Source organism: Nomascus leucogenys, unplaced genomic scaffold (genome assembly GCF_006542625.1).
Source record: "Nomascus leucogenys isolate Asia unplaced genomic scaffold, Asia_NLE_v1 000707F_120825_qpd_obj, whole genome shotgun sequence".
NCBI lineage: Eukaryota > Metazoa > Chordata > Mammalia > Primates > Hylobatidae > Nomascus > Nomascus leucogenys.
In genome coordinates this window covers 44,501-72,104 of record NW_022095961.1, presented here as the reverse complement: position 1 = coordinate 72,104, position 27,604 = coordinate 44,501, and the positions used below count along the sequence as shown (strand labels likewise).

Here is a 27,604-nt window from a genome sequence, read left to right as displayed (position 1 = left end):
GGTGGCCCCCAGGGAGTCCTGGAGAGCGCCTGTGGCCTCCTAGGGCACATGTCCCTTTGGCCTGGCCCAGGCACTGGCCAGAGGGCTCTCCACCCCTGGGGCCGCTGCCCACTGGGCTGGCCGCACGGTGCTGCTCCCCTCCCTCCGAGGAGTTCCGCGGGCTGTGCTCTCCAGAGACGGATGCACCCCACAGTCAGGGTGAATTTATTTCTAGAAAAGGTGACAGGTGCTGCACGTGGGCAGGAGCAGGTCACAGTGAGGCAGGGCCAGGGGCATCCCCCTCTCAACACAACCCAGGCGCCAGCAGCCTACCGGCCAGGTAGGGCGAGGGCTAGCCCATGTAGTGAGCCCAGCGTGGGGAGACGCTGAGGGCCCATGGGGCGCCAAAGCCAGGGGGCAGCAGCCTCCAAACACCGACAGCGCCACGTCCCCTGGGCAGGCAGGTGGATGCCCCAGGGTGCTCTGTCCTCCTGCTGGAGGGCCTGGCAGGCTGGTCTCAAGACAGCAGCCCCAGGGAGGCCTGGCAGGTGGCCAGGGATAGAGGCAGGGGGTGGGCTGAACAGGGACGCAGCCCCCACCTGCCTGCAGGCTCCAGACACAACAGCCCAGGCCCCATCTGAGCCCTGGCGCTGCGGCTGGCATGGGAGGGGGCTGGGGAGGGGCGTGGGCACGGCCTCAGAAGCCCTTGTCCATGCTCAGGGTGTGGCGGGTCACGTGCTCCAGCTCCCCTGACACGTAGGCGGCCATACTGATGCGGTATTGCGCCAGCATCTTCAGCATGAGCCGCAGGCTCAGCCACCACTGCTCCCGCGGCATGCGGTGCCTGTGCAGGGCGGGGATGGGGGGATGATGGGGAGTCAGGGGTCAGGGCAGCTCTTCAGGCCACGCCCCCAGCCCCCCCACCCCGCCGACCCTGCGGCCTGTGCATGCCCCTCCCTCTAAACATCTCGATATCATGGAGCTGGGACGGGTCTGGGGTCCCCATCCCTCGGCGGCACAGCACAGAGTCAGCCGCAGCCGCCCTCAGGCGTGCCCACTCCTGGCTGCCCGCTGTGCCCCCATGCCCACCCGAAAGTATCGCCCAGTGCTGCGCTCAGAAGACTTGGGCATGGTCCCTGCTCTCCACAGCCTGGCGGGGACCCGGGCGTGGGGGCCCAGGAGGCCTTGCGGGGTCAGGGTGCGCGTGGGGCTGGGCCTGGCACACCTGCCTCAGGGAAGGTCTGGGCCACCCCTCAGCCCCACCCGCCTCCACGAGGCTTCGGTGGAACTCACTCGAAATCAGTGTCTTTTTTGAGCTCAGTGACAGGGCTGAAGGCCACCGCCTTCTTCTTCAGGCCGATCACACAGGCCGAGTCTGGAGCATTGGCGAACACCCGTCCTGCAAACAGAGGCACGTGGCAGCCTCCACAGCCAGGCCCTGCCCCAGGGAGCCAGGGGAGGGCAGAGTGAGGCCTCGGGTCGCACCCACCACCTACCCTTGCGGTAAACCTCGCGCAGCTTCTCCGACAACCACAGCATGGCCTTCACCCCCAGCTTGGTCCCGTAGTTCCGGTCAAAGGGGGTTGGAGCGCCACCCTGGAAACGGGAGGCCGGTTCCTGGACTCCCCTGGGCTGCCTGGGCCAAGGAGAGGGGAGGCCCAACCCCAGTGCAGACAGGGTCCCCACGGGGAGCCTCCCAGGCGGATTCTGACACCCATTCCTTCCAGCCCGTGCACAGTTCCCGTCTGTTCCCGATCGAGGACCCTGCCTCCTCTCTCCAGCTCCAAGTCCAGGCCAGAAGCTGCCTCCGAGGCCGGCAGTCGGCTGCCCCCTGGCCAAGTCAAGTGACTCCTGGGCCCTGCATCGGCAGCCGGTGGCCCCACCTCGGGCCCCATCACCTCGGGCCCCATGCCCAGCCACCCTGACTCCCTTTCCTGGCTCAGAAAACCCCAGGACGCAGGCTTCCTGCAGGGCCACCATAAGGCAGGGAGCAAACCAGGATCTAGGTGAGGGGCTCGGCGGAAGTGGCCACAGGAGGCCTGGCAGGGGTGGGGAGCTCGGCTCAGCTTGTGAATGCCCTGGCTTGGGCCCCGGCTCCAGCCCCAGCCCCACCCCTTCTTGGAATGAGACCTCACCTAGATACGGGCCTCGGTCCCCTCACTGGGGCAGGGCACACATGCCCGAGGGCCTGCCGGGAGTGCCCGTGGGTGCCCGTGAAGGCTGGGACCACTGGGCCCAGGGACAGATGGTAGCAGGAAAGAGGGGCAGGCCTCTCAGAGCCTCACCCCTGCCCCACACCTGCTGCAGGTGGCCCAGGACGTTGGTCCTGCAGTCGAAGACGCCCTTGCCCTCTGATGAGTACAGATTGTACAGGAACTCTGTGGTGTAGTAGTCATGGCACTTCTCGTTCCTGAGAGGGACAGCAGGGCCTGAGTCAGCGGGGAACGAGTTCAGGTCTCCCCCAAATCCTGAGTCCCCGCTGGGCCAGGCCTGGGAGAGGGAGTGGCAGCTCCCAGGAAAGCCGCCCTCGCCCACCCTCTCCAAGGACCCCTCCTGCCTTCTCCTGCCCAGCCACTCCTCAGCAGCCCCACCCCTAGCCCTGAGGGTTGGAAGCTCAGCTGTGGCCGGGGACCCATGGCAGCCTCACCGCAGCACCAGGCCCCTCTGAATGTCTGTCTTCATCTTCTCCGTCATGTGCTCCACGTTGACCTGCGGGAGGGGCGGACACGGATGAGCCAGAGGAGGGAATTCCAGGCTGACCAGCGATGCAGGGCCAGCAAGAGCACTGGGCTATGAGTCCCGCCTGCCCAGGCGCTGCCCTGCACTGGCCGGCCTGAGTGTCTGGGGCCCAGGCTGGCATGCCGGCGGGTCTGCCGCAGCAGGGGCTGGGCTGGGCTCACCTTTAAGTCATGGATGTTGAAAGGGTCTTCGAAGACGTAGGCGGCGTCGGCCCCCACAGCAATGCCAGTCACGGTGGCCAGGTAGCCACAGTAACCCCCCATGGTCTCCACAATGAACACACGGCGCTTGGTCCCCGAGGCGGACTGTTTGATGCGGTCACAGCTCTGGGGGACAAGGGGGGTCGGGGTCCTCCACGTGCCCACCCTTCCCTGCAGGCCGTGGGCATGGCTACCCTGCAGGGAGCCCTGTGTCTCCAAAGCCAGCCTGGGGCTGACGCACCCAGACAGCCAGCAGCACCAGGCTTGGGCCCACCTCCCACCTGGGCCCCACAGGACCAGGGTTCTCAACCAGGCGACCCCACCCCCCAAGGCACAGTGGACAGCGGCCTGCACACACACTGGCTGTGAGCGGGCAGGGGTGTCCCTGGCACCCTTGGACAGAGGCCAGGCACTGCTCTTAGACTACCCAGCACTGGGGCAGGGACACTCCCGCCTTAGTCTCCCCATCTGAGCTCGTCACAGTAGCGAGGAACAACGCAGGGCCCCCCTGGCCCTGGAAGTGGCTATGGCAGGGAGCTGAGCCCCTTCACCCGGGCCTGTGCCCCACAAACCCCAACCCTGGCAGCCCTCCCGGGTGCTCACCATGCACTGTCCCCTCCAGCAGCCTCCGTAGGCTCAGCCCCACCCCACAAGGGCCTGGGCATGGCAGGCAGGGGTCCAGGAGCCCCGTACCTCCATGGCGGCATTTACAGCAGTGTCGGAGCCCAGGCTGAAGTCGGTGCCAGGGACGTTGTTGCTGATGGTGGCTGGGATGACGCACATGACGATGCAGAGCTCCTCGTAGCGCCCGCGAGCCTCCACCAGCTGCAGCACCCCTTCATAGGCCTGCAGCAGTAGGGACGGGGGGCAGGTCAAAAACAGCACCAAGACCAGGGTGGGCCAGGGACAGGCTCTGCCAGCGGCCGCCCAGCCCTGCTCCCTGCCGACCTGCCACGTGCCCCGCGCTGGACGCCAGGACCCACCTGCTCAATCCCCTGGGGCTGGGCCAGGCAGTCAGCCTGGTGTCATCTCAGGACGCCTACCAGGGAAACTGGACTCTAATGAGGGTCAGGAGGCCCCTCCAACCCACTCTGACCCCAGATCCACTCCATGGAGGGCAAGGGGAAAGGGCTGTCACTTATTCATTATTTAGTGACAGCTTGCCCAGTGCCAGGACACCACGTAAGCGATGCCATCCAGCACCTACACCTCGGCCTCCTCCGCCTCCCTTCTTTCTCGTCCTCCGGCTTCCGAGTCCCCTTCCTCCCCTGCCCCTCCCCAGCACCGGGGTTAATCGGAACCTTGTGAAGCTTTCCGGAGAAAGTAAAGAACCCCCCCGAGCCCACACACCACACTTAAAACCCCGATCCTCTCAGCCGCTGCATCGGCCCAGCTGGCACACGGGTTTTCAGGACAGGCCCCCTCGGCGGGAGGACACCTTGGCTCTCTTGTGCCCCAGGGCTTTTTCGTCCGTGGGCAGCCCTCACCTCAAACCCGCCGACCACCAGCAGGGCATGGATACCATGGATGCGGATGTTCTCCACAATGGACTCCAGCTGGCCCTTGGGCAGGGTCCTGCAGTCAGAGACACAGCCGCGTGAACACGTAGCAGCCGGGGACACGTGTCCAGATTGCATCTGATCACAGAAAGGCATTGCCTTGGCCGTTCCTCCGAGCCGGTCAGCAGTCACTGCAACGCCCTGGATGTGGCGCTGTGGCTCCACTCGGAGAGGGACACACACGCCCAGCGTGAGCCGCCTGGGCACCACTCAGCATCACCAGGCACCGGCCAGGCAACCGAGTGAACCCCCCACCCCCCTGGGCTCCCCATGGGAACCCCTTCCTGCCCGAGGCGTTCTCGCTCAACACTCAGTGGCAGGAGGGGATGCTTCCTCTGGCCCTTGCAGCCACTCAGTGGCTCAGGACTCAGCAACTTCCCCTGTAGTCACACAGGGTGACTGTGCCCACCCCATGCCCACGGAAGGGTCTAAGGCCCTGGGACAAAAGCCATCAGACAGGCCCACAGCCTCAGCCAGAGTGCTGACAGTGCAGGCTGCCTGGCCCGGCCAGGCAGGGACAGACGCTGGCTAGCTTCCTTGCCACAGAGAGCCCACCGTGGGCAAGGGGCCGCCAGAGCAGCCTGCCCTACACAGCTGAGCTCAGGCCAGGAAGCCCCAGGCAGGAGGCGTGAAGCCTGCTCTGGGCAGACCACCAGCAGGAAGAGGGGCCGAGCCCAGGGCCCCGGGCTGGGTTCCCCTTGCCGCCCCCACCTGCAGGGCCTGGATACTGCGCCTTGGCCCTCCTGCCCCCAGGTACCCGCAGCAGGCAGCTCACCTCTTGGTCCCCAGCATGGAGCCACCACGCCCCAACCAGCCGGCCACGTTGTACCAGCCTACTTCTTGCACCTGCCAGGAGGAGATGCAGCTTCAAGGGCCAGTCTGAGCCTCTGGTCAACTCCCCCCAGAGGTGGGCCTGTGCCCAGGGGCCAGCCAGTGTTGGGCATCATGCTGCAGACAGAGCTGAGTACCCAGGCCTGGGTGGGCACCGACACGCAGACCCAGGCCTCGGCCTCCACCTCCAGCAGCCAGCCTTCCACAGGAAACGCCCCAAGTCTGCATAGAGAAGGCCCAAGTCCTCGCTTGTTTGCCCCGGCTGGACCCACCTGACCCTTGGCTAGGCCTTCGAAGCCATCATGCACCACGTATACTGTGTGTCCGTGGGAGATGCCGGTCCGCACCGCCGAGCGCACAGCCGCGTTCATGCCAGCCGCCGGGGCCCCCACGTTCAGGATGGCCAGGGAGAAGTTAGACTTCAGAGAGAAAGGGAGACGAGCGTGAGGCACGGCCGAGGAGGGGACCCCCAACCTGCACAGGAGTCAGCAGGCCGGCAGGTTCTGGAAAAAGGGTCCAGGCCCTGCCACCAGCCTGGACACTGCCCAGCACACCCACTGCCCTGGGAATACGGTATCTGTTCTAATTCCAGAAGATTCTGGTGAAGACCAAAAGAGACATGGTGCAAGCCTGGCCCCCTGGCACGCAGGCAGCAGAGGAGGCAGAGGGGGCGAGCACCGTTGTGAAGCCAGGCTTGGGGGCGGGAGCACAGGTCAGTGCCCACACAAGGGGCTGGCAGCGGGCGGGGGGGGCAGGGGGTGCACAGCCACGAGTGAGGAAGGGGCCCTGACTATCGTGTTTTCTAGTAGCCATGTTAAGGGAAGGGAAAAGACGTGGAGACAGTCCCATCAGGACTACAGTTAATTTAACCTGATGGACACAAAACCCCACTACGTCTATGTGAATCCAGTGATGGCCACCACCACCTCCCCTCCCCCCCAGTGCTGAGGCTCTGAACCTGGCGCGCACCTGTCACATGCCGCACACCCCACTTGGCAGCAACCACACCCAAGGGCTCCACAGCCACATGGCCCCATTGAGTCCTGGTACGAGCCAGCCCTGCTGCCCACAAAGCCAGTCACGCCCCAGCCAGGTTCTGGGTTCATGGAGACCATGTTGCCCCACCACGGAGGGTGGAGCGCACTGACTGGCTCTGGGGATAAGCAGGAGGCTGGAGCAGCAGGGACACCCAAAGATGACCACGGAAGGGAAGACCAGACCCAGGCTGGGCCACGCTGTCCGCCCTGGCCTGCAGCTCCGGCTGTGGCTCAAGGGGCTTGGCAGCCAGGACCTCACTGGCCATGACTCTCTCTACAGGGCCCTCGTTGTCCCCCAGGACTTTAGAAACAAGCCATTTCATCCTTATTTTAGAAAGATCCCATTTCCTGAGGTTTTCAGCTGTTTGGGGACATTTTATTTTCAGAGTTTCACTCTTGTCGCCCGGGCTGGAGTGCAATGGCAGGATCTCGGCTCACTGCACCCTCCACCTCCCGAGTTCAAACGATTCTCCTGCCTGAGCCTCCTGAGTAGCTGGCATTACAGGCATGTGCCACCACCACGCCCAGCTAATTTTTGTATTTTTAGTAGAGATGGAGTTTCGCCATGTTGGCCAGGCTGGTCTTGAACTCCTGACCTCAGGTGATCCGGCCACCTCAGCCTCCCAAAGTGCTGGGATTACAGGCGTGAGCCTGGCCACGGGGGACATTTTCTATACAATGGCTCCTCCTCTCCTGAGTTAAGCCTGTGGGCCTGACTTCATTTCCATCAACCACTGAGAAGCAACAGCCAGCCCTGCAGCCAGGGTCCCAGCCTCTGGGACCTGCCAGCCACAGTTGTGCCTGAGCCCAGGCAGAGGTCAAGCCCACCCTCCCTGCTCACAGCTCGGACCCCAGCAGGAGGGAAAGTGGGGGCAGGCGGGCCCAGCCACAGGGGCCAGCGTGAAGAGGCTGCAGAATAACCGAGCCCATTTCTCCCTCTGTGGGTGCTGCTCCCTGCCTCACCTTCTCCTTGGGGGGCTTCTGGTGGGCAAGGAGCTTGTAAATGTTCCAGTTGTTCTCGAAGCTCCTGGAAAGGATTCGGGTCACGCCATGCACAGCCCAGCAGCCCCACGGCACACAGCCACAGTGCAGCCGTGACAGAGCCCAGGAGGCTGGTCACAGGCACACGGCCCAATGGAAGCTCAGCCATGAGGCAGCAGACACCACGTATGCCAGGCAGGGCACCTTCCACAGAAGGTGAGAGACCCCCAACACGAGGCCACGCCAGCCCGTGCAGCAAAGCACGTGGCCGGCATCCAGCTCAAGGGAGGGTTGGCCAACTTGGTAGCGGGTGGGGGCACAGATGGGAAACCAGACGTCCAATCCAGCCTGACCCGGCCACCAGGATGCCTGCAGGAGAGCGGCACCCACACCCAACATCTGCCAGCCTTCCCAGCCCCCGCGGGGCCACCCCATGTCCTAGGCTTGCATCCACAGCTTCTCATCCCCTTGCCATGCCCAGATCCCTGTGTACTGGGCCCTGCCTGTGCCACCGCCCAGGGTGTCCTGTGGCACCACACCTCCCAGCCCGCCTCCTGTACCACCCGCGGGCCCCTTCCTCCCTCGATCTTCAGACGCGGTGCCTAGAAGGATGACCCAGGCCAGGCGTGCACAGCGCCACCGCAGCACGTGCTGCCTGGCACCAGGACCCAGCCATGTAAGAGTGCAGGGGTCTGCTGAGGGGGCTTACCCACCACGGAGCTGGATGGCCTCATCAAACCTCTTGTCATCCATGGCTTTCTGCACTTCTTTGGTCTTAAGGAAGAGAAACAGAACACAGACTATGCGGTGCCCGGCCCACACACCCATGGCCACTGCCCCAGCCGGTGGGCCTGACGAGGGCAGATCTGGCCGGCATCTCCTGACCCTGGCCCAGGCCTGGCAGCCTCTCCCTAGGAACAGTGGTCCCCACCAAGGCCAGCTCCTCTGAGGCTGGCTGAGGCCAGGAGGCCCTACCCTGCCCCCAGCTGCCCTCCTCTCCTCCCAGCAGCGCCGGCTCCAGGCAGGGCCACTCTGCCCCAGTTGCAGGCCTCCAAACCCACTGAGCCAGGGCTGGACCAGCCCCCACACCCGGCCCCCTCGCCTCTACCCTCCCCGTACCTCCTCTCCCGGGGTCCCTGCTCCAGCCACCCCAGTGTACCCCATCACCTGCCCGAGCTCCTCCCAGGGCTCTGCTCTGATCACCGGCCCCTCCTCCTCCAACCCATCATAACCCCAACTCCCACCACTGCCCACAGAAGCTCAGTAGCCGTGGACCCCTGTGACTCCCCTGCTCACCAGGCTCCCTGCAGCTCCGCCACGCCTCTTGGGGAATGTCCCAGGTCCCACGTCCCACTTGGGGATGTGCTCACACCCCTCCCCTCCCTAGAGACCTGGGATGCCCTGGGCCAGCCACGAGGCCCTGCCCTCCGGTGCTCACAGTGCTGGGACCCCCTGAGAGCTGTGGGGCCTGTGAGTGGGGACTGGGGAGAGGGGCCAGGTGGTTCTGATGGGGGGCCCCAGGGCTTACCATCTGCACACACTCCATGAGGGGCAGCCGCACTGACTGGTTCCCCGAGAGGGTGACCACGCAGGCCGGCGTGTCAGGCGTGGCTTCCAGCAGCGCCATCACCGCCTCCATGCCCATCTTGCTGCTCTGTGGGGAGGGGTTCAGGCTGCCACACTCACTTGGTCCCTCTACCCCAAGCCACATGCCCATCCTCTGCAGATGCGCAAACCCCAGCTTCCAGAGCCCCCCACGCTGACGGAAACTTCCAGAACAGGTGGCACCAGAGATGGAAACGTGTCTGACCAGCATTCACGATGGCACGCTGGACACCGTTTCACAGAGTCCTCGCTGCCCTGCTGGGAGGCCCAGCCTGCACTGCGGGGTGCAGGGTGCCATGCAATGCGACCCACCCACCGTCGCTCGGTGCCATCGCTGGGCGCGCAGGGCAAGGGTGGGAGCCAGGTCCCCAGGGCCCCATCCACTGCGATGGTTCCTCCCGTGGAGGCCCTCATGTCGTGACTTCCCTGGTGTGTGTCCGCGCCGGCCAAGGGGCTGGGCAGTGGACACATCCAGGAGCTGCCCCCCAGGGACACACTGCAAAGGCAGGCCCCAGCCCCACCCCAGGAACCGGCCACAGTGGAAAAGAAAGCCAGGCCTGCGGCTGCCGTGGCCATCCCATGACCACCAGCGGCCGGCCCTGTAGCAGCCCAGCAGCTGCACCCCCAGGGCCACAGGTTTTTTCATCTTCCAAGTGAGGCACAGGCAGCACCTTATTCCAGGCGGTCTCTCTAGGACACTGTTTAGGGAGAGCAGCCTCGGAGACACCCCCCATGCAGGATGAGGCTCCTTGGAAAAGTCCAGGTTATCACTGCACGTGCTAGGGTCCCCTGGCCCCCTTCGCGGCACCCAGGGGGAATACGGGCTCAGGGAGCACAAGAACTCTGACACTCTGGGTGACAGCTGCAGCTGGGGATGATCAACTGTCCTTTGTTTCGGAGCCGGCATTGGGCATCCGAGACACTGGCTGGAAAACCCGGCAGCCTGCAGGCTGGGAGCATGTGGCTGGCCTGGTCACAGCAGCGGCATTTCCGTCACCCAGGCTCAGCGGCGGCGGCGGCTGGCTTGCCCTGATGTCCCAGGCCTCTTACGAGGCTCTTCGGAGTGAGCCTGAGGCCTCACAGAGGGGACAGCAGCTGCCTGGCTAGGTCGGCAGGGTCCCTCCCTGAGGAAGCGTCCCCTCTGTAGAGTGGCCCTCGTCCAGCTCTGTGGGTTCCCTGGGAATGCTCGGCTCAGCACAGGAGTCACAGGGCCAGGTGCAGTCACAGGGCTGGGCCCAGTCACCTGGTCTCCCTCAGCACAAGCCCACCTGTCTGACAGTCTGTGGCCCTGCCTGAGAGGGTGACCACCCTCATACACAGGCATTTTGCCTACCATGGGGCCTGCCTGGCCCCAGACCCATTCCATCTGTCTCCAACTTTATTCCCATTTTGCAGAGGACAAAGTGACACCCAGCGGTGATCGGGACCAAGGACGGCGAGCCAGGCCAGACCCCGAATGCTCCCTCCCAGCACCAGCTTCCCAGACTGTGATGCCGCAGGCACCACCCTCTGCCCACCCAGCCCCTCTCCCAGGGCCTACCCCTGGCCCTGACTGCTGCCACCTTGGGCTGGCAGGGGGTGGGGGGCAGAACGACCGGGAGGCACAGGCTGGTGGGGAGCCTCCCATGGTCCCCAGGTCTGAGTTCCCTACGCCTGCAGGGGAACGGATAAGCCAGGCCTCAGTCTCCCCCAGGAGGAGCAACAGCTTGAGGGAACACCCACTACACACCCACACTGACACACCCACACACACTGACACACCCACGAGGACCAGACACACACAGACACACAAGGACCAGGCATCCCCCACGCATACACCCCCACACACAGCCATGGACACTCACCCACAGCCACATGGACACAGTGCACGTGCCACGCTCACGTGCACACTGCCCACACACACACACACACACACCACGCTTACCCACGCACGTACGCAGGGCAGGGTGGCGGCCACTTACCAGGACTCGGTCGAAGGCAGAGGGCGTCCCTCCCCGTTGCACGTGGCCCAGCACAGTTACGCGGGTGTCGAAGCCCAGCCTCTGAACCACCAGCTGCAGGACAGTGGGAAGGACCAGCCCTGAGCCCCAGCCCACACGGCCTAGAGGAGCAGGGGGTCTGCCCAGTGGCCACCCCCAGGCCCACACGCACGTCCTTCACGTAGCTGGATGAGATGGGCTTCCCGTTGCGGTCGATGGCACCCTCAGCGATAATGATGATGTTCAGCCGGGACCCAAGGCTCCGAGTCTGGGTCAAAGACATGACAGGGCTCAGCTGCCAGGCAGGGAAGCCTGCCCCGGACACAGCCCCCAGGCGCCAGGAGCCCTCCCTGGGGCCACCATCCCCAACCCACGTCGGCCAGGGCACAACCCCCACCCAGCAGGAGGAAAGCAGGCCCGGAGCACGAGGGCAGAGATGAGGCTGGGCCCACTAGGACCCCCGCCCTCCAGGAGGTGGTGCCCGTAAGCCTGGGAAGGGCAGCAGGGGAGGAAGGGGGCCCTCGGGGCTGGGCCCAGCACACACACGCTGGAGCTGGGCCCTTGTGTCTGGTGAAGGCTTCCAGGCAGGAAGACACACAGGGCTGCCGCTCCACGGGGCACAGGGCAGAGGGGCCTGCCCGGGCTAGCCTGGGCCACTTGGGGCCCCTGTGAGCTTCCATCTGCTCATCCTTACAACCAGGGACCTCACATCGCTGGCACCAGCCAGGGCTCCCCGGACACCCTGCACCCTGAAGCCACTGTGGGTCCACACTGGTGCACATAGGACACACCGTCCCCTCTGCCAGCCTCAGGCTGCTGCCTCAGCACCACACACCAGCCTCGGCCCAGCTCTCTGGGAACTGAAAGGGCTTTCCAGCCGTCCACTTCAACGACCCAGCCAACATTTGTGGGACTCGCTCTGAGCCACAAGCCCCATGTTTGCCCACCACGGGCCACAAAGCCTCCTACAGGGACAGGGTTGGAGCAGCTCAGACAGGGCCCGGGTGCGGTGGGAGTGGAGGGCTACCTGGAGGAGGTGGCGCCAGTGCAGGTGAGGTCAGACACCCGGAAGATGGGCTGCAGGTCCCACAGGAGAGCTGCGCCACCCTCCCTGCCCCAGTGCACCCTGGGTGGTGGGCAGGGTGGGAACCCGCACGTTATAGGAGGAAACAGACTCAGCGAGGGCCTGAGCTGCTCACACAGAGCAGGAAGGAAGCAGGTGGGCCGGCCTTGCATCCAGGCCACTTCCAGGAGGGCCCGACCTGAGTCACAGACATAAGCTAAGGCCGAGGTCACCACTGCAGCTGGGACCCCCGGGGTGAAGTCCCTGCCCTAGGAGAGCAGGCCCCTCATAGGACCCGCACCTCGGGCCAGCCTCGCCTGTTGGGCTCCGTCTCCCCCTGGCCCCTAGGCTCCATTGGGGAAGGTTCTAGAAGCCAGGTCATTACCCACGGCCTCTCCCACTGCCCTCGGCAGCGCTATACAGCCACGCGGAGGTGGAACCAGTGTCCACACAAATGGGAGTGACGCTGCCACCTTCACATGGGGACAGGGATACCGTGTCAGCCCCAGACCCACCCTCTGCCCCCAGGGCTGGTTCCAGTGGTCCTGCCTCAGCCTCAGCGCACAGACGACAGAGCTAGTGCCACGGGGGCCCCTGGGCTTGCCCTGCATGGTCGGGTATGGGCGGAGGACAGCCTGAATGGCCCGTGCCTCTGGTCCACCATTGAGCCCCGCCCCACCGAGGGGCTGACCTGTCCTAGTTGAGGGGTCTCAGGGTCCACAGGGCAGTGTCAGCCTGTTCTAGGCCAGAGCCCCCAACTCCACCCCTCAAGGGAACCAGAGGGCGGCATTCCAAGCACCCCCACTCCAGACACACCCCTCCCCGCCAGGCACCCCCCATCCCTCCCAGAGGCGGTCTTGGCCTCCCAGCAGCCTCCCCACTCTCTCCTGCTTCCAGGACCTCCTGTCCACTCTGTGGCTACAGCCACTTTCCGACACATCTTTCCAGGCTAGAACCCACCCCCGGGCCCTGACTGCCCTCAGGGGAAGGCCCTGCTCTCCACCTGGCCCAGCTCCTGGCCTTGCCGCCCCCAGGGCCCTGCCGTCTGGACCTCACAACCAACCACCTCCCACTGGCCCAGGCTCAGCAGTCCCACCCCAGGAAGCAGCCTCACCGAGCTCCCCACACTGACCACAGAGCTGAGCCTGGGGCGGCGGTGGCCTGAGTGACCCTCTCCACCTCCTGCCCACTGGGGGCAGGACCACAGGTGACTCACGGAGGTCAGCCCCGTAGCCCCCCACTCCTTGTGCGTCCCGCCCCGAGGGGCACCTGCAGCTGCTGATGATCCAATAAGTGATAGATGAGTTGGTCAAAGCTGGTCCCAAAACCCCAGGGGCGCTACCCCAGTGCCCCAGGACACCTGCGGCCCCACCCAGTGCTCCAGGACACCTGCGGCCCCACCCAGTGCCCCAGGACACCTGCAGCCCCTAGCAGGCTGGACGGCACCCACCTCACCCAGCCTCTCGCACATGAAGTTCTCCCAGCCGTCCTCAGGCGGAGCCTCGGGGATGAACAGCCAGTCGGCCCCCGAGGCCAGTGCAGATACCAGCGCCAGGTACCTGGAGGGATGAGCGCCTGCCTGCTCAGGACCCCCACCCAGTCTTTGAGGGGAGCTTCCCCTTACCCAGAGGTTCGACTCTGGGCCACAGCTTCTCTGTCTCTCCCGGCCCCCACCCGGCTCTCTCACACCCCACCCATGGTGTTAACTGAGCCCTAGAATAAATATGCCACACCTGTCGCTGCGGTCCCCCGCAGCACCCGGCCCACCCCAGCCGGCCAGGAAGCCCCTCCTCACCCGCAGTGCCGGCCCATCACTTCCAGCACGAAGGTCCTCTGGTGGCTGTGGAGATGGAACAGGAGGGATGCATCAGTGCCAGCCACACAGCCCTGCCGGCCCGATTCCCTGCGGGGTGCTCAAGGGACCCACTGGATGGAGAGGCAGGCAGGGGACAGCCCCTTCTCACGCCCAGGCTCTGAGCGAAAAGATACCTTGGGTTCCTTCCAGCCTTTGGGCTGGTTTCGACTGCTCCAAGGCTGAGGGTCATTTGCCGAGCCCAGGCCTGGCCAGCCCAGGACTTCCTTTGGGGGCGTCACACCCCAGGGCAAGCAGCTGCCCCTCAGAAGGGGCTGCACAAAGGCCCCCGCAGCCTGGCAGAGTGGGAGTGGAGCCCGCTGTGCGTTCCCCCAGCTGGGGGCTGAGGGCGGCTGGCCTGGATGCCGGGGGCTACCAGAGTCCGCTGCCCTTGCGGATGGCTGTCACCCTGAGACCACCTCACCACCGTGCGGGGAGGAGGGGCCCTGAGCTGGCCGCTGGCGCCAGCCTCACTCACCTCTGGGCAGTGGTGGTGATGGCATCGATGACCTCCATGATGCGGTGGAGGGCCGAGTCCGTGCCAATGGTCATGTCGGTGCCGCAGAAGTCGTTATCGATGGAGCCCACTAGGCCGGCGATGTTCAGGTGCGAGTAGGTCCGGGCCGCAGTCTCTGAAATCTTACCTGGGCCAGGAGCAGCGGGAGGGCCTGGCTGAGGCTCCACTGGCCCCACCACAGGGCCAGAGACCCCTGTCCTGCCACCCTTTCCCCCGCATCCCAGGCGTGCAGCCTGGCAGGGGCCCCGCAGTTCCAGGCTCAGCCTCCTCCTGCCTGGAACCCTGTGGCAGCACGGCCGGATCCACTGGGGCCAAGTGCAGACGAGGGACCTCTGGGGTGCCTTGCAGAGCGGCCAAGGCCTCGCCTCAGGGTCCCCCACACGAGGGACATGGAACAGACACGGCTCCAAGAGGCCACTTTTCAAGCAGCAATCTCGGGACTCCGTGTCTTATGTCACCCCGGTTTTAACTCTATTTCTGCAAACTGTGACCACGCCTGTCCAGAATCTCCCTCGGATCAATCCCAGAGAAGACTTGTCCACGCCTCGTAGGGTGAGCGACGCCGGCCTCCACCAGCCCAGGCACTGCCTGAGTCCCCTCCTTCAGGCCTGAGCACTGACCTCCATCTCTGGGAGACCTCCGAGCTCGCGCTGGCAGACGCCACTCCTCCCCGGCCAGCCGCCAGACAGCCACTCCTCTGCCTCGGGGTACCCAGGACTCCCTCCTCCCTCTGTCCCGCCCATTCCCATGCCTGGCAGCAGCGGCAAAACAAAACCCCAGGGCATCCAGTGCACCAGGCACAGACCCACCTTCCGCCACCAGCTCCTCCAGCAGGCTGCCCCACTCGCTGCGGAAGATGTTGGCACCCGTGAGGCTGCCATCCCCGCCAATGACGCACAGGTTGGTGATGCCATGCTGGACCAGGGTGTAGGCTGCTGCCCGGCGCCCCTCCCTGGTGGTAAAGGCCTTGCAGCGAGCGCTGCCAATGATAGTGCCACCCTGCAAGAAGAGGCCAGAACCTTCAGGAGAGATGGCAGGCGGCAGACAGCCCCTGGGATCATCGGAGGGACCCCAGGACGGGGCAGCAAGGGGACCGGCAGACCCTGCAGAGTGAGAGGCAGAAGCCCCGGGGTCTCTGGAAACCTGAGGTGGCCCTACCTCCCTGGGCCTCTCTCCTTGGAGAGACAAAGAGGAGGACAATGTCCGTCCCGGCCCGGGCTCGGGAAGCCCAAAGGTAACAGAGTGGAAGGCTTTGGAGACCGGAAAGCACAGTACACACACGCATAGGCTGCCACACACAGGCCCCGTACCAACGCAGGGAACTGGCCGGGGCCTCCAGGGCACGAGCCTCAGCAGCTCCAGGTGTGCTCACGCGGCCCCTCATAGCCAGCCTCAGCCAGGGCTCCTCCAGGACCCAGCACGGCCACGTCTCCAGGCCCTCCTGGCCCTTGGCAACCCCATGACCCTGCGACCCAACAATTCCATGGCAGCAGATGACAGGGTTGGCCCGAACCTGAGCCCCTGTGCGATGGGACACGTGTGTGTGTGACTCTGAGTACACATGTCTGTATGTTTCTGTATCTGTGTACCTGTGTGCGCATCTGTGTGTCTACGTGTGTATCTGTGTATTTATGTGTCTGCATGTGTCTATCCATGTGTCTGTGTGTCTGTGTGTGTGCACGTCTGTGTCTGTCTGTGTGTATCTGTGCACGCGTCTGTGTCTGTGTGCACGCCTGTGTGTGCACGGGTGTGTGTGTGCATGCGCCTGTGTGTGCACGGGTGTGTGTGTGCATGCGCCTGTGTGTGCACGGGTGTGTGTGTGCATGCGCCTGTGTGTGCGTGCATCTGTGTGTGTGTGCGTGTCTGTGTGTCTGTATGTGTCTATCCACGTGTCTGTCTCCGTGTCTGTGTGCATCTGTGTGTGTGTGCACGTCTGTGTGTCTGTATGTGTCTATCCACGTGTCTGTCTCCGTGTCTGTGTGCATCTGTGTGTGTGTGCGTGTCTGTGTGCATCTGTGTGTGTGTGCGTGTCTGTGTGCATGTCTGTGTGTCTGTGCATGTGTCTGTGCACATCTGTCTCTGTGTGTCTGTCTGCGAGTCCGTGTGTAACATGCATCCGCGTTCCCAGGCCTCACCAGCTGGATGATGTTGGAGACGCTCAGCCAGTTGGCCTGCTTGATGTTCTCACCTCCCTCCACGAGGCCCTCATAGCCCTGAAATCAAGAGCGGGGCAGGCATGAGATAGGGGACCCCATGGCAGCCGGCAGCATGTGGTTGGGAGCAGGATTTTCACCCCAGCAGCAGAAAGCAGGACCAGGGTGCTGACTGTGAGGCCCCACCATCATCCCAGGGCCTGGGGTAATGGGGTCTGGGTGCCCCCCAGAGGGCTCCAGACATCCTCTGCACAGCTGGTGAGTCCGTGTGTCCCGGGGCGTGACTCCCGTGGCAAACACTTTGGTGCAGGGGCCTGTCTGAGCTCCCTCACCCCACCCAGATCCACACAGGCAAGTTCAGCACCCAAAGGCCCCAGCGGAGCCCGCCATCCAGCTCCTGAGGGTGCATCCTAGGTCTGCCTGTTCTGAAGTCCTAGAAATGACACCGTAGAGGTTGCTGTGTGTGGCTCCTTCTGTCCCCCCTGGAGTCCTCCCGGGCACGCGGCCGGCAGGCTGTACGGTGCATGCTCCTGCTGTGTGGCGGCCGCGTGAACAGCCCAGCCTACCATCTGCTCACCAGAGCGGGCAGCTGAGAACACACACACCTCCCTACAGGCAGGCCCCTGCCCGAGGGGGCTCCTGGGTCCAGTGGACCCGAGTGGCCATCGCCTGTAAGGCCAGCAACACCCCAGGCAGGGGCTCCTCCGGGCTCCGCGTCCCGCCACGCTGGCCACACTGGGCCTTCCATCCAGTGCCGTGGATCTGCCCCTCGTGCGGTTCTACCTGGGATTTCCCAGCTGGCACCTGCACAGCCTCCACGCCACGTGCCTGTTTCCTACTGCACGGCCAGCCCTTTCTTGTTGTTTGAGGGGAGGGACACTCATGACTGCATTTCACTAAGGGTGTGGAGAAGAGAAGGGCGGCCTCCTCCGTGCAGCCCCGGTCCCTCCATGGCATCAGCAGCCTTCTCCAGGCCGTGAGGTGAAGCAGTGGAGCAGCCATTCCTCGGCTGGGGCTGATGCCAGCTCAGCTGTGGGCTTCTGCTCCTCCCTCTGCCTCCTCCCCAACCGGGTGCCAGGGCCCTGGGGACCAGGAGGGCAAGTGCCTCAACCAGGCAGGGGGTCAAGGGACAGTGCACGCTGCAGGGCGCGTGAACGTCCCCACTCTGGCCATGGCGGGCACCCAGCCTGACGGCCTCCCTTCCCCACCAGCTCAGCTGGGGCACAGGTGCCCCTGCGCCATCTCAGGGGCTGATCTGAGGGACCACAGAGCTACTTCCTCCAGCTCAGGCCAGGCCAGCCTGGCCCCTCTGGTTGTACCAGCCCTGAGCTAGGAACAAGGAAAACAGGAAAATGATTCCAAACCCACAGCCCCACCTGAGCAGGAGGCCACCAAACACAGATCTGTCTGCAAAACTCAGGATCCAATACAGAGCCCAGGTGCCAGCCAGGCCCCTGCCCCACTGGGCAGAGGGACAGGCAGGTGTGGCCAGCCCAGCAGTCCCCAGAGACCCCACAAGGCCAGTGGCTCAGGTCTGCTGGAATCAGTCTCACAGACACAACTTCCTCCTACCCTTGGAACCTTCTAGAAGCGGTTTGCCCCCCTCTACCCACTTTGTTTCCGTATCTGTCCTCCTAGGCGGAGCTCACCTTCCCCTCCTTCCCCTCTAGCCCCGCCCCCTCCTCTCACTCCTGCAGGCCTGGACCCCGCCCCTCCTCTCACCCTTGCAGGCCTGGACCCCGCCCCTCCTCTCACCCCTGCAGACCTGGACCCCGCCCCCTCCTCTCACCCCTGCAGGCCTGGACCCAGGCTCAGGGCCCTCCCTGCTGCGCTGTGGGCTCTCCTGGGGGGATAAGAGCAGCCTGTTCCGAGCCCTCCTTTGTGTCAGAACTTGAGAAGGGTTTTCACCTCCAAGGCCACCCTCCCTTTCCGCCCTAACAACAGCCCCAAGGAGAAGGGATCGGTCTCCCTGCTGAAGGAAGCCAACGCTGGGGGCTCAGAAACCCAAATGCTGTCTGATGTGAACTGACGCAGCCGCAGGTCTCCCTGACCTCCCCCTTCTGCCTCTCGACCCTCTGCCTCCTCCAAGCTCAGGATGCAGCTGCTCCCTGAGGCCCCCGTATCTGCCTAAAGCCCACAGCTGCTGCAGAAAGGAACGGTGACGGCCAGTCCCCTCCCTGAGTTTCCATGCACTGAGGTCATCGCAGGAAGAAAGACCTGTGTCTGCCAACACACCTGGGCAGGTGGTCACCAGGACAAACAGATGCTGTCCAAGCCCATTGAATCCCCTAAAAACCATTCATGGCCGGGCGCGGTGGCTCACGCCCGTAATCCCAGCACTTTGGGAGGCAGAGGCGAGTGGATCACCAGAGGTCAGGAGTTCAAGACCAGCCTGGCCAACATGGTGAAACCCCATCTCTACTAACAATACAAAAAACAGCTGGGCGTGGTGGTGGGTGCCTGTAATCCCAGTACTCAGGAGGCTGAGGCAGGAGAATTGCTTGAACCCGGGAGGTGGAGGTTGCAGTGAGCCAAGATTGTACCGCTGCACTCCAGCCTGGGCAACAGAATGAGACTCTGTCTCCAAAAAAAAAAAAAAATTCCTACCCCCTAGAATCATCCAGGCTGCCCATGCCCCTTTCCCCTGGGAGGAGGGCAGGTCAGCATCTTCGCCCTACCTCTCCACGCCTGTTCACAGTGAATGCCAGCACCTCTGCCCTATTAATCTGCCTTTGGCAAGTGGATTTTTCCAAGAACCTTCACAGGACGGAGGGGAAGTCTTCCCTGGGCCGCTATACCAGAATGTCTCACATCAAAATCTGCCTCTTAGATATGGATGTTTCTGAGCTAAAGCCCACTAGGCAGCAGGTTCAGGGAAGCTCTCAGCCTTGCCTCCCTTCGAGAGGAAAGCAGCACACAGCATCCCAAGACTAAGGCTCCTCCTGTTCCCGCCCGGACAGGATGTAAATGCCCCTCGCAACCCTCAGGACCCAGAGACAGCCCCAGGACCCGTGCCTACCCCTTCATTCCTTTTCCCATAAACTCACCCTCCTGCATTCCCCCACCTCCGAGGGCCTCACACTGTGTCCCCATACCCCTCGGCTTCTCCATGCGCACTGGTCTCTGCTGGGCTCTGCAGAAGCCAGGACTCTTAGGAACAGCAAAGTGCCTCTTGTCCCCTTTTCCAGGACACACTCTGCACCGATGAACCTGTTTTCTGTCTTTTCCCACAGGAGTCTTTCCCAACCACAAATGTGTGGGGGCTCGAACCCTTTGCCACTTAGAAGAAGAAACTGAAGGTCAAGCAGGTGGCAGGAGGGGTTTGTAGGGACACAGCCCAGCCTGCCTTGAGAGGCCCCACACCCAGCTCCCCAGGGCTCTGAGACCTGCTTCCTAATCCAATACTGGCAGGACCCCAGCCCCACCCCAGCCTGGCCGCAGGGAGAGGACGGGCCAGCACAGCCTGCCCACTCGCTCATTCATTCACAGGGTCCTGCAGAGGGAGGGCTGGGCAGGCTGCTGTTCCCTGGGGCCAAGATGGGGGAACTGAGACCCAGGGCGGTGAGCAGTGAGCCGAGCAGTGAGCCGGGTGGGGCTGAGTGCCTGGGGCTGCAGAGCTGGGGTTGCCACATTTTATGTAAACAGCTACATATTACATAAAAAGTGGCAACAAAATAACAAAAGGCCTTGTCTTGTGGAAAACCACCTGACAAGGCAAGAATGCAGCCTGTGAGTGCGTGGTGTGGCCCAAGTGTGTGAATGCGCCTGTGTGTGCGCACGTGTGAGTGCAAGTGTGGGTGTGTAAATACCCAGGACGGAGGGCGAGCCCCAAATCTCCCACGGGGACTGGGGCTGAGGCAGTGGGGCATCTGCTGCTCCTACGGGAACACAATGAACATGGACGCAGCAGAGCTGCTGCCAGGGGCTGTTCCCCGGGTTTGGGTGGTGAGGCAGGAGGCTGGGGAGGACAAGGGCAGAGGCGGTGAGGTCCCTGGTCCTCATTCACAGAGGCCTCAGGGCGGGACAAGGGCCAGGCTGGGGAACACCAGGCAGGGGTGTGGTGGGTGGGGCCTGGCCCGTCAGCGATCACTGTAGGAAGGGCCTATGCTCCCTCTCCACCCAGCTCCTTCCCTGCCCCCAGGCCCTGAGCCTCCAGCCGGGCTGGGCTGAGTCCCAAGGCAGCAGGTCTTCTCTTCTTTCTGCAGATGCCTCTGGCCTGGCCCCAAGCTCCCCCTCACACTCCCCAAGACCACATACCCGTCAGCTCCTCCAGGCCAGGACCACCCCGTCTCCCAGGGTGACCCACACAGAACACACCTCGGCATGCGCCTCAGGAGGCCCCCACTCCCTGCACACACACAGCCCACCTTGGCCTTACCTCGTAGATGAGGAAGACTTTGGCACCCACATAAATGCCCATGCGCGTCACAGCCCGGACAGCAGCGTTCATGCCTGTGGAGGTCAGGGCACACCTGTCAGTCCCACGCTGAGACGCAAGGCCCTGGACACCCTCCCCATCTCAGAAGACAAGGGGGTCGGGGAGGCCTGGACCCCCTGTCCATCTCAGAGGGGGGGTGGGGGGGGATGGCCGTGGTCGCCCTCCCCATCTCAGAGGGCAGGGGGTAGGGAAGGCCTGGTCACCCTCCCCATCTCAGAAGGCACCAGGCCAGGAAACCTGAGGACCAGCCCTGGGCCCCCGGGTGGAGGCTCGGGTGAACCCAGCAGGCTCTAGGCTTCAGCTTCCGAGCACCTGGAGTATGGTGCCTAGAGATAAACTGGGAGCATCCCATGCAGGGCGTGGCAACCAGGCGTGTGTGGGTGTCCCGAACTCCACACCCCACCACCCCAACCTCTGCCATGGAGCCCCCACACTCACAGGCCACGGGGCCAGGCCTTGACCACAGAGCAGGATAAAAAGTGGGGCAGGTGGAAAAGGGGCTGGCACCTCCCACACCGGCCCCCACCCCAGACATTCAGGCTGCAGCACGGGGATGGAGGAGCCGGGGAGCACCTCTGGGCACTGAGGAAAGCGCTCGCTGGAATGCCCATGGGCTCCTTCCTCCGCAATGAGACAGGGGACTGAGAACAGAGCCCCTCCGGCCTCAGCCACCCAGGGGACAGCACTGCCCTGCCCCAGGGCCTCAGGGACCCTCACCCCCCAGCCTGGACATGCCGCTGGTGCCACCAGGCTCTGAGGTCACTTCCTCTTTCCTGTCCCCTTGCCCTCGGCTCCCAGGACTGCAGTGAAAGAAATAGCCCGTCCCGGCGGGGGCCTTAACAAAGCCGGTTTCCTGGAGAGGGACATTAACAGAGGCGGCGGCAGGCAGGAAACGCTGGTGCCAATGTACCTCACACCTTCTTCCTGAGAGCCCCCATCTCAAAAGATATCCACGACTTCATACAAAAGGGGCAGCCAAGACCACCTAATCTTCAGAGAGGAGGAAACCCATGCCGGCGGCCGGGGTCCCCCTCCGAGTGAGGTCTGGGGCCGTGTAACAGGCCTGAGCTTGCCCTTGCCCCTGGGACCAGCCCTGCTCTTCCTGCCTCCCTCCCGGCATCCGTACCATGCCATCCATCCCTAAGCCATGCAGGTCCTCTGTCCCCAAGCCTCGTGCCCCTCAAAAGCCCCTGCCCTCCCACCCCCGAGCACTCGCAGAGGCGGGAGGTGCTGACTTGCCGGGGGCTCCTGCTCAAGCCTCAGCAGCTCCCTTGAACACGGAGACCCCCATGAGACGACTCTCGACCTCTACCCTGGTTACACATGCTTCGCATCCGCTCTCCAGCTTGGCGTGGGGCTCAGCAGGAGGGAGCAGGTGTGAGGTGAGGTGCCACACCTTGAGAAACCCCAGGGATCGGCACACTGTTCCCACGTAGCAGCCAGAATATCTGCCACCATCCCCACACTACAGGAATCCAACGAGGTCCCAGAGGGAGGGTGAGGGACCTTCCAGAGCCCAGCAGGTGGCAGCAGAGCTAGGACTCACCCAGACCCATCCTCAGGTTCAGTAGGTGGCGCTCTCCCCACCCAGCAGCCAGGGGATCCCAACAGGGGGGCTACAGCCAAGCCCGGCAGCCATCCAGGAGGAAGGGGCACAGACGTCAGAACAGGCAGAGCACAGAGCCTGCAGGGAACTGGAGCTGCCCACACTGGCAGCTTCTCCACTTGAGCAAGCAACCCCGTCTCTAAAGGAACAGTGCCTCCCTCACATCCCCACACAGATGGGAGCGCGGCTGCTACAGCTGAAACCAGGGCGGGAACCCAGCAAGCATCCCACACACCCCCAGAAAGCCAAGCCCCCCAGACAGACAGCCGAGCTCCCCTAGAAAGACAGCCGAGCCCCCCAGAAAGACAGCCGAGTCCCCTCAGACAGCCGAGCCCCCCCAGACAGCTGAGCCCCCCCGACAGCCAAGCCCCCTCAAAACAGACAGCCGAGCTCCCCCAGAAAGACAGCCGAGCCCCTCCAGACAGACAGCCGAGCCCCTCCAGACAGACAGCCAAGCCCCCAGACAGCCAAGCCCCCCCCAGACAGCCAAGCCCCCCCAGACAGCCAAGCCCCCTCAAAACAGACAGCCGAGCCTCCCAGACAGCCGAGCCCCCCGACACTGAGCCCCCCAGACAGCCAAGCCTCCCCCGAAAGACAGCCGAGCCCCCCCAGACAGCTGAGCCACCCCAACACCTGACAACCAAAAACAGTCAGCAGAGCCAAGTCCTGCTGCCTGAAGCTGAGTGTCCAAGGCGGTGCTGTGACTACAGGCTCCCTGTCCCCCACCCTCACTGGAGTTGGGGGCAGTGAGGGAGATCCACTCAGCCACAGCTGGCCGAAGCTAAGCCTCTGTCCCTCCCTCGCCCTCCCTGCAGACCCGGTCCCACCACAGGTCCAAGCCCACCTCTGGCAGGCAGCAGCCGAGGCAGGGCAAGGAGAGGGCAGGAGCAGCGCACCCAGGCCACCGTCCAACCACAAGGCCTCTCTGGTCTCCCCAGCTCCAGGCGGAGTCAGTGTGCCACTGGGAGGGTCAGCCCAGGGTCACAGCCATCTCAGCAGCTGGCCTGGTGGGCTTGTCAAGGGGCCTGGGAACAGCAAAGGGGCCCCAGGGTCAGGGGTCAGCGAGGGTGCCCCTCGCTTCCAAATGTCTTCAGGGTGCTCTGCAAAATAAAACCTGCTTTGACGCCCAGAGACAATGAAGCTGCCAAAACCCAGCTTTGTGCTGAGCCCTTGGGAGGAGAACAAAGTGGCCATGTCACACGGCCACTTTGTTGTTGGGACTGGATTTTAGAACGGGACTGGAACGGGACATGTCCTGGATTTTAGAACGGGACTGGCTGCGGCCTGAAGGAATAAATTTTCTCTGTCAACCTCATTGGAAGCTGTAATCTTCAAAAGACCTTTTTAATGGCCCTTTAATCGGCTCTTCTTTCTCAAAATAAACCTCGAGCAGCAGTCGCGGACACCACACAGTCAGAGGACAGGCAGGACAGTGGGCCTGCCGCTGCCTACCAGCAGGTGATAGCCACCCTTGCCCAGGAAAAAGGCTGGAACAAACTCGATGTCTGAGGTTGGTGTGCTGGTTCCCCGTGACCTTTCCTCACCATTAGCTCCTGGGCAAGAAAGCAGTGAGCATGAAATGGTCGCAAAGTTTAATGATCAGCTAAGGACGTAAGCATGAGCCTGAAGGCTCCAAACAGGACACCATGTCAGGGAGGCGTGGCGGGCCAGGAAGCTAAGTCCTCACCTGCGATAACAGGAAACCAAGGTCCAAACACGCTGGCCAGGGAAAGGCAGGGCACAGTGTCCTGCAGGGGCCGGGAGGGGGCACTAGACAAACGGCCCAGAGAATTAAAAGTGCCCAGGCCAGGGCGAGATGAAGGTGGGCACAGGCAGGCCGGGCTGTTTTTTTTTGTTTGTTTGTTTGTTTGTTTTGAGACAGAGTCTCGTTCTGTCACCCATGCTGGAGTGCAGTGGCAGGATCTTGGCTCACTGCAACCTCTGCCTCCCCGGTTCAAGCGATTCTCCTGCCTCTGCCTCCCGAGTAGCTGGGACTACAGGCGTGCACCACCACGCCTGGCTGATTTTTGGGGCTTTTTCTTTGTTGGTTTTTTGAAACAGAGTCTTGCTCTGTCACCCAGGCTAGAGTGCAGTGGCTCGATCTCAGCTCACTGCAACCTCCACCTCCTAGTTCAAGCGATTCTCCTGCCTCAGCCTCCGGAGTAGCGGGGATTACAGATGCGCGCCACCATGCCCAGATAACTTTTTGCATTTTTAGTAGAGATGAAGTTTCACCATGTCAGCCAGGATGGTCTTGAACTCCTAACCTCAGGTGATCCACCCGCCTCAGCCTCCCAAAGTGCTGGAATTACAGGCGTGAGCCACCGCGCCCGGCCTGTTTCAAGTCTTCTAGCTACCTCTGCACAGGTTATTGTGCAAAGAGACATCCCTGAACAACACCCTCCCCTGCTCGACAACACGGACCCCAGGCCAACAGGAAAGGCGTGACCCAGAGCCACACAGGACAGGACTTGTGGGCTGGCTAGAAGGAACTTGCAAGGTGGCCTGTCTTGTCCCCAACCCCCCTTTTCACAGAAGGGAAAATCAAGGCCCGAGAAGTCCCAGGACTGGGCAACACTGGCAGGGTGGTGAGGCTGGCTGTTCCATACATCCAACAAACGCAGACTTCAGCATCGGGGCAGAAAGTGCCTCCCAGTCCCCGCTCTCCTGCTGTCCGGCTGACACGGAGGGCACAGAGAAGGCCACACTAGGCCACGGGCTTCCCCTCGACCAGGGTCAGCCTTTCTAGGAAGGCAGTGGGGCCCCAAGAAGAAAAACAGAGCACCCACCATGGGGAGCCACACGGCAGCAGCAGTGGTGGCCAGGGAGAGCCCCGCAGACTGCTTCTCAGAACTCATGAAACAGAAGGACCCTGGTTCTGCCCAGAATGTCAGTTCCTCCCATCCTACTCGCCCCCGATCATCCTCCACGAATCAGCCCCAGCCCTGAACTGGGGAAGTGTGTGGAGTCCTCCTCCCTTGCAGAAAACCACCTGTTCCCTGTCCACGCACGGGAGCTCGCATACAGAGACGCTGCAGCTGCCCAGGGCTTGGGAAGGGAGGACATTTGCAGAGGAAGGCACAGGCCCAGCTGGGATGCCATGATCGGCCAGCAGGTGCACTGTGGGCACCCTCCCAGCTGCAGCCAGGAAGCGCTGCCCACCCCATATCAGGCACTGGGGCCAAGCTGGGCAGTCGGCACCCCCAGCTCAGACGGAGATGGGAGGCCCACCCAGCCAGCCTGTCCACAGGGCCAGGAGGGGCCTCCCATCTCCAGATCCTCCACCAGCATCCAGAACTGCCTGTCTGTCACCCTGGGTGCCCCTCCCCGCTGGCCCAAGAACCACCTGCCAGGCTGGCCCTTCAGCAACCTCCAGTGAGCCCCCCTTCTCTGTTCAGTCTGTGCATGGGGTGGCGGGGGGTGGGGGGGCACGTGCCACCTCGGGCTCTGAACCTTCCCAACCCTCCGCTGCTGCTGCTCCCACTTTGCAGACAAGGAAGCTGGTTGGGGACCCTCTGTGTTTCAGGCAGCCACAGGTGGGCTCTGGGGCTTTGCCAGCCTCACCAACAAAGCGCCTCCCTGGTGGGCAGGCAGGCCGGCCCCGCAGCAACGTGTCTGCCCTCCAGACTCGGGGCCTTTCTTGTCTAATTTCATGGGATGGAGCTTCCCCAGTTCACCCTCCAAGGCCATGGGCCTCCTCTCCCACCTGGGCCCACAACCCACCAGGCCACGCTCCAGGACACTGCCAGTGGCCGGCAACAAGCAGCAGCTCCCACTCTTGCCACAGCTGTGAGAAGGGCGGGCGGGCAGCCACCACAGGCCTGGCCCAGCCAGGTCTGAAGGAGCCCCCTCTGCAGGCCGGGGTTCAGACAGTGACACCCATGAGCCACTCCTGCCTCCCTGGCTTGGTCCCGGTCAAGGCCCGCTTCCTTCTCGCCTCTTCCTGGCTTTCAGATAGGGAAAAGGAGGGTCAGATGCCTGAAGCTGGGTGGGGGTGTGTGTCCGCATTTTCTCAACCATTTTCTGAACTCTAAAAGACCAGACCCCGCTGCACAGTCTTGGGGTGCTGGCTGGGCCCCTTCCCAACCCAGCACCTCACTTCTGGTCTCCTAAATCCTCTCCTCTCTCCTCCTGAGGGTTAGGGTAGGTGGCGTCCTGTGCCACAGGTGCCACACTGGACATGTCAGGCCAGAGACACTGGAGGCCGGCAGTGGGCAGGACCGGGCCTCCAGGAGGGAGCGTGGGAGGATACCACGCCCTCAGGCCGGACCCCCACCCAGCTCTGCCAAGTTCCAGTCCCCACCACCTGGGGCCTCCCCAGTACCCCTGCAAAAAGGGTGACAACGGGGCTTTGCTCAATGCCCCGGGCAGCTCATCTCCCCACCGCCCTCTTCCTCAGCTAGATCCACACGAAGGCGGCCGCGAGGGCCCCGAGGAGGAGGCGCGGTCCGGGGGTGAGTCCGCCCCCGCCCAGCCGGGAGGAGGTCCCGGAAGCCCGCAGTCGGGCGCCGGCCCTCGGGAGGCACCGGGTCCCCAGGTCGCTTCAGAACCAGGAAGGGCCAGGCTCTGGGGGCGGCGGGACCGGCGCCCTCCGCTCACGTGGCCTCGGGGAATCCTCGGGGGGTCCCGCCCCGCGGCCCAGAGTCGGACACACCCCGGGGCAGGGCGCGGGCGGTGCCAAGACCCAGGCGGAGGCCGAGAACGTGGCCGGCCGCACGTAGGCCGGAGACCGCGCCGGGGAGGAGCGGGGGACAGACCCGGGGCAGGAGGCCAGGGCGGGAGGCCGGGGCTGGAGGGAGGACGGCCGGCCCGAGACCCGGGTCCCAGGGCTCGGCGGGCGCTCCAGAGGGGCCGGGGCGGAGGCGCCCTCCCCACCCTGCACCGCAACGCGGCCGGGACCCCCGCCCACCTTGCGCGTCGCCGCCGCTGGTCAGGACGCCGATGGCCTTGCCCGCGCCCGACGCCCGCAGCTTCTCCAGGTCCACCGCGGCCATGGCGGCGGCCGAGACCCGGGCCCAGCTCGCACTCCCGCCGCCTGCGCCGCGTCGCCGTCCCCGTCCCCGCC

The 27,604-nt window shown here is 63.8% G+C and overlaps 1 protein-coding gene across 1 annotated transcript; it reads right to left on the bottom strand.

The window, feature by feature from the left end:
* Positions 1 to 167: 167 nt before the first annotated feature.
* On the bottom strand, positions 168 to 27,604 carry LOC100582114 (ATP-dependent 6-phosphofructokinase, liver type). Its single transcript, XM_030808601.1, has 22 exons — positions 27,449 to 27,604; positions 20,874 to 20,947; positions 16,478 to 16,555; positions 15,152 to 15,341; positions 14,304 to 14,469; positions 13,769 to 13,813; positions 13,424 to 13,532; positions 11,083 to 11,178; positions 10,893 to 10,985; positions 8,855 to 8,980; positions 8,036 to 8,100; positions 7,309 to 7,372; positions 5,581 to 5,727; positions 5,253 to 5,323; positions 4,406 to 4,493; positions 3,612 to 3,764; positions 2,880 to 3,044; positions 2,627 to 2,688; positions 2,278 to 2,389; positions 1,476 to 1,575; positions 1,273 to 1,378; positions 168 to 823 (listed from the first exon to the last, which is right to left on the bottom strand). Exons 1-22 carry the CDS (start codon positions 27,531 to 27,533, stop codon positions 676 to 678), a joined length of 2,343 nt encoding a protein of 780 aa, XP_030664461.1. The 5' UTR covers positions 27,534 to 27,604; the 3' UTR covers positions 168 to 675.

Bases quoted from the DNA above. Each gene is read 5' to 3' on its own strand.
- LOC100582114 (XM_030808601.1), bottom strand. From the start codon at position 27,533: ATGGCCGCGGTGGACCTGGAGAAGCTGCGGGCGTCGGGCGCGGGCAAG. The intron at 10,986-11,082 runs GTGCGTGTGGGC...ACTGTCCTGCAG, and splicing joins CATCCAGCTACGTGAAGGAC to CTGGTGGTTCAGAGGCTGGG. The intron at 2,390-2,626 runs GTGAGGCTGCCA...TGTCCCTCTCAG, and splicing joins CAGAGGGGCCTGGTGCTGCG to GAACGAGAAGTGCCATGACT.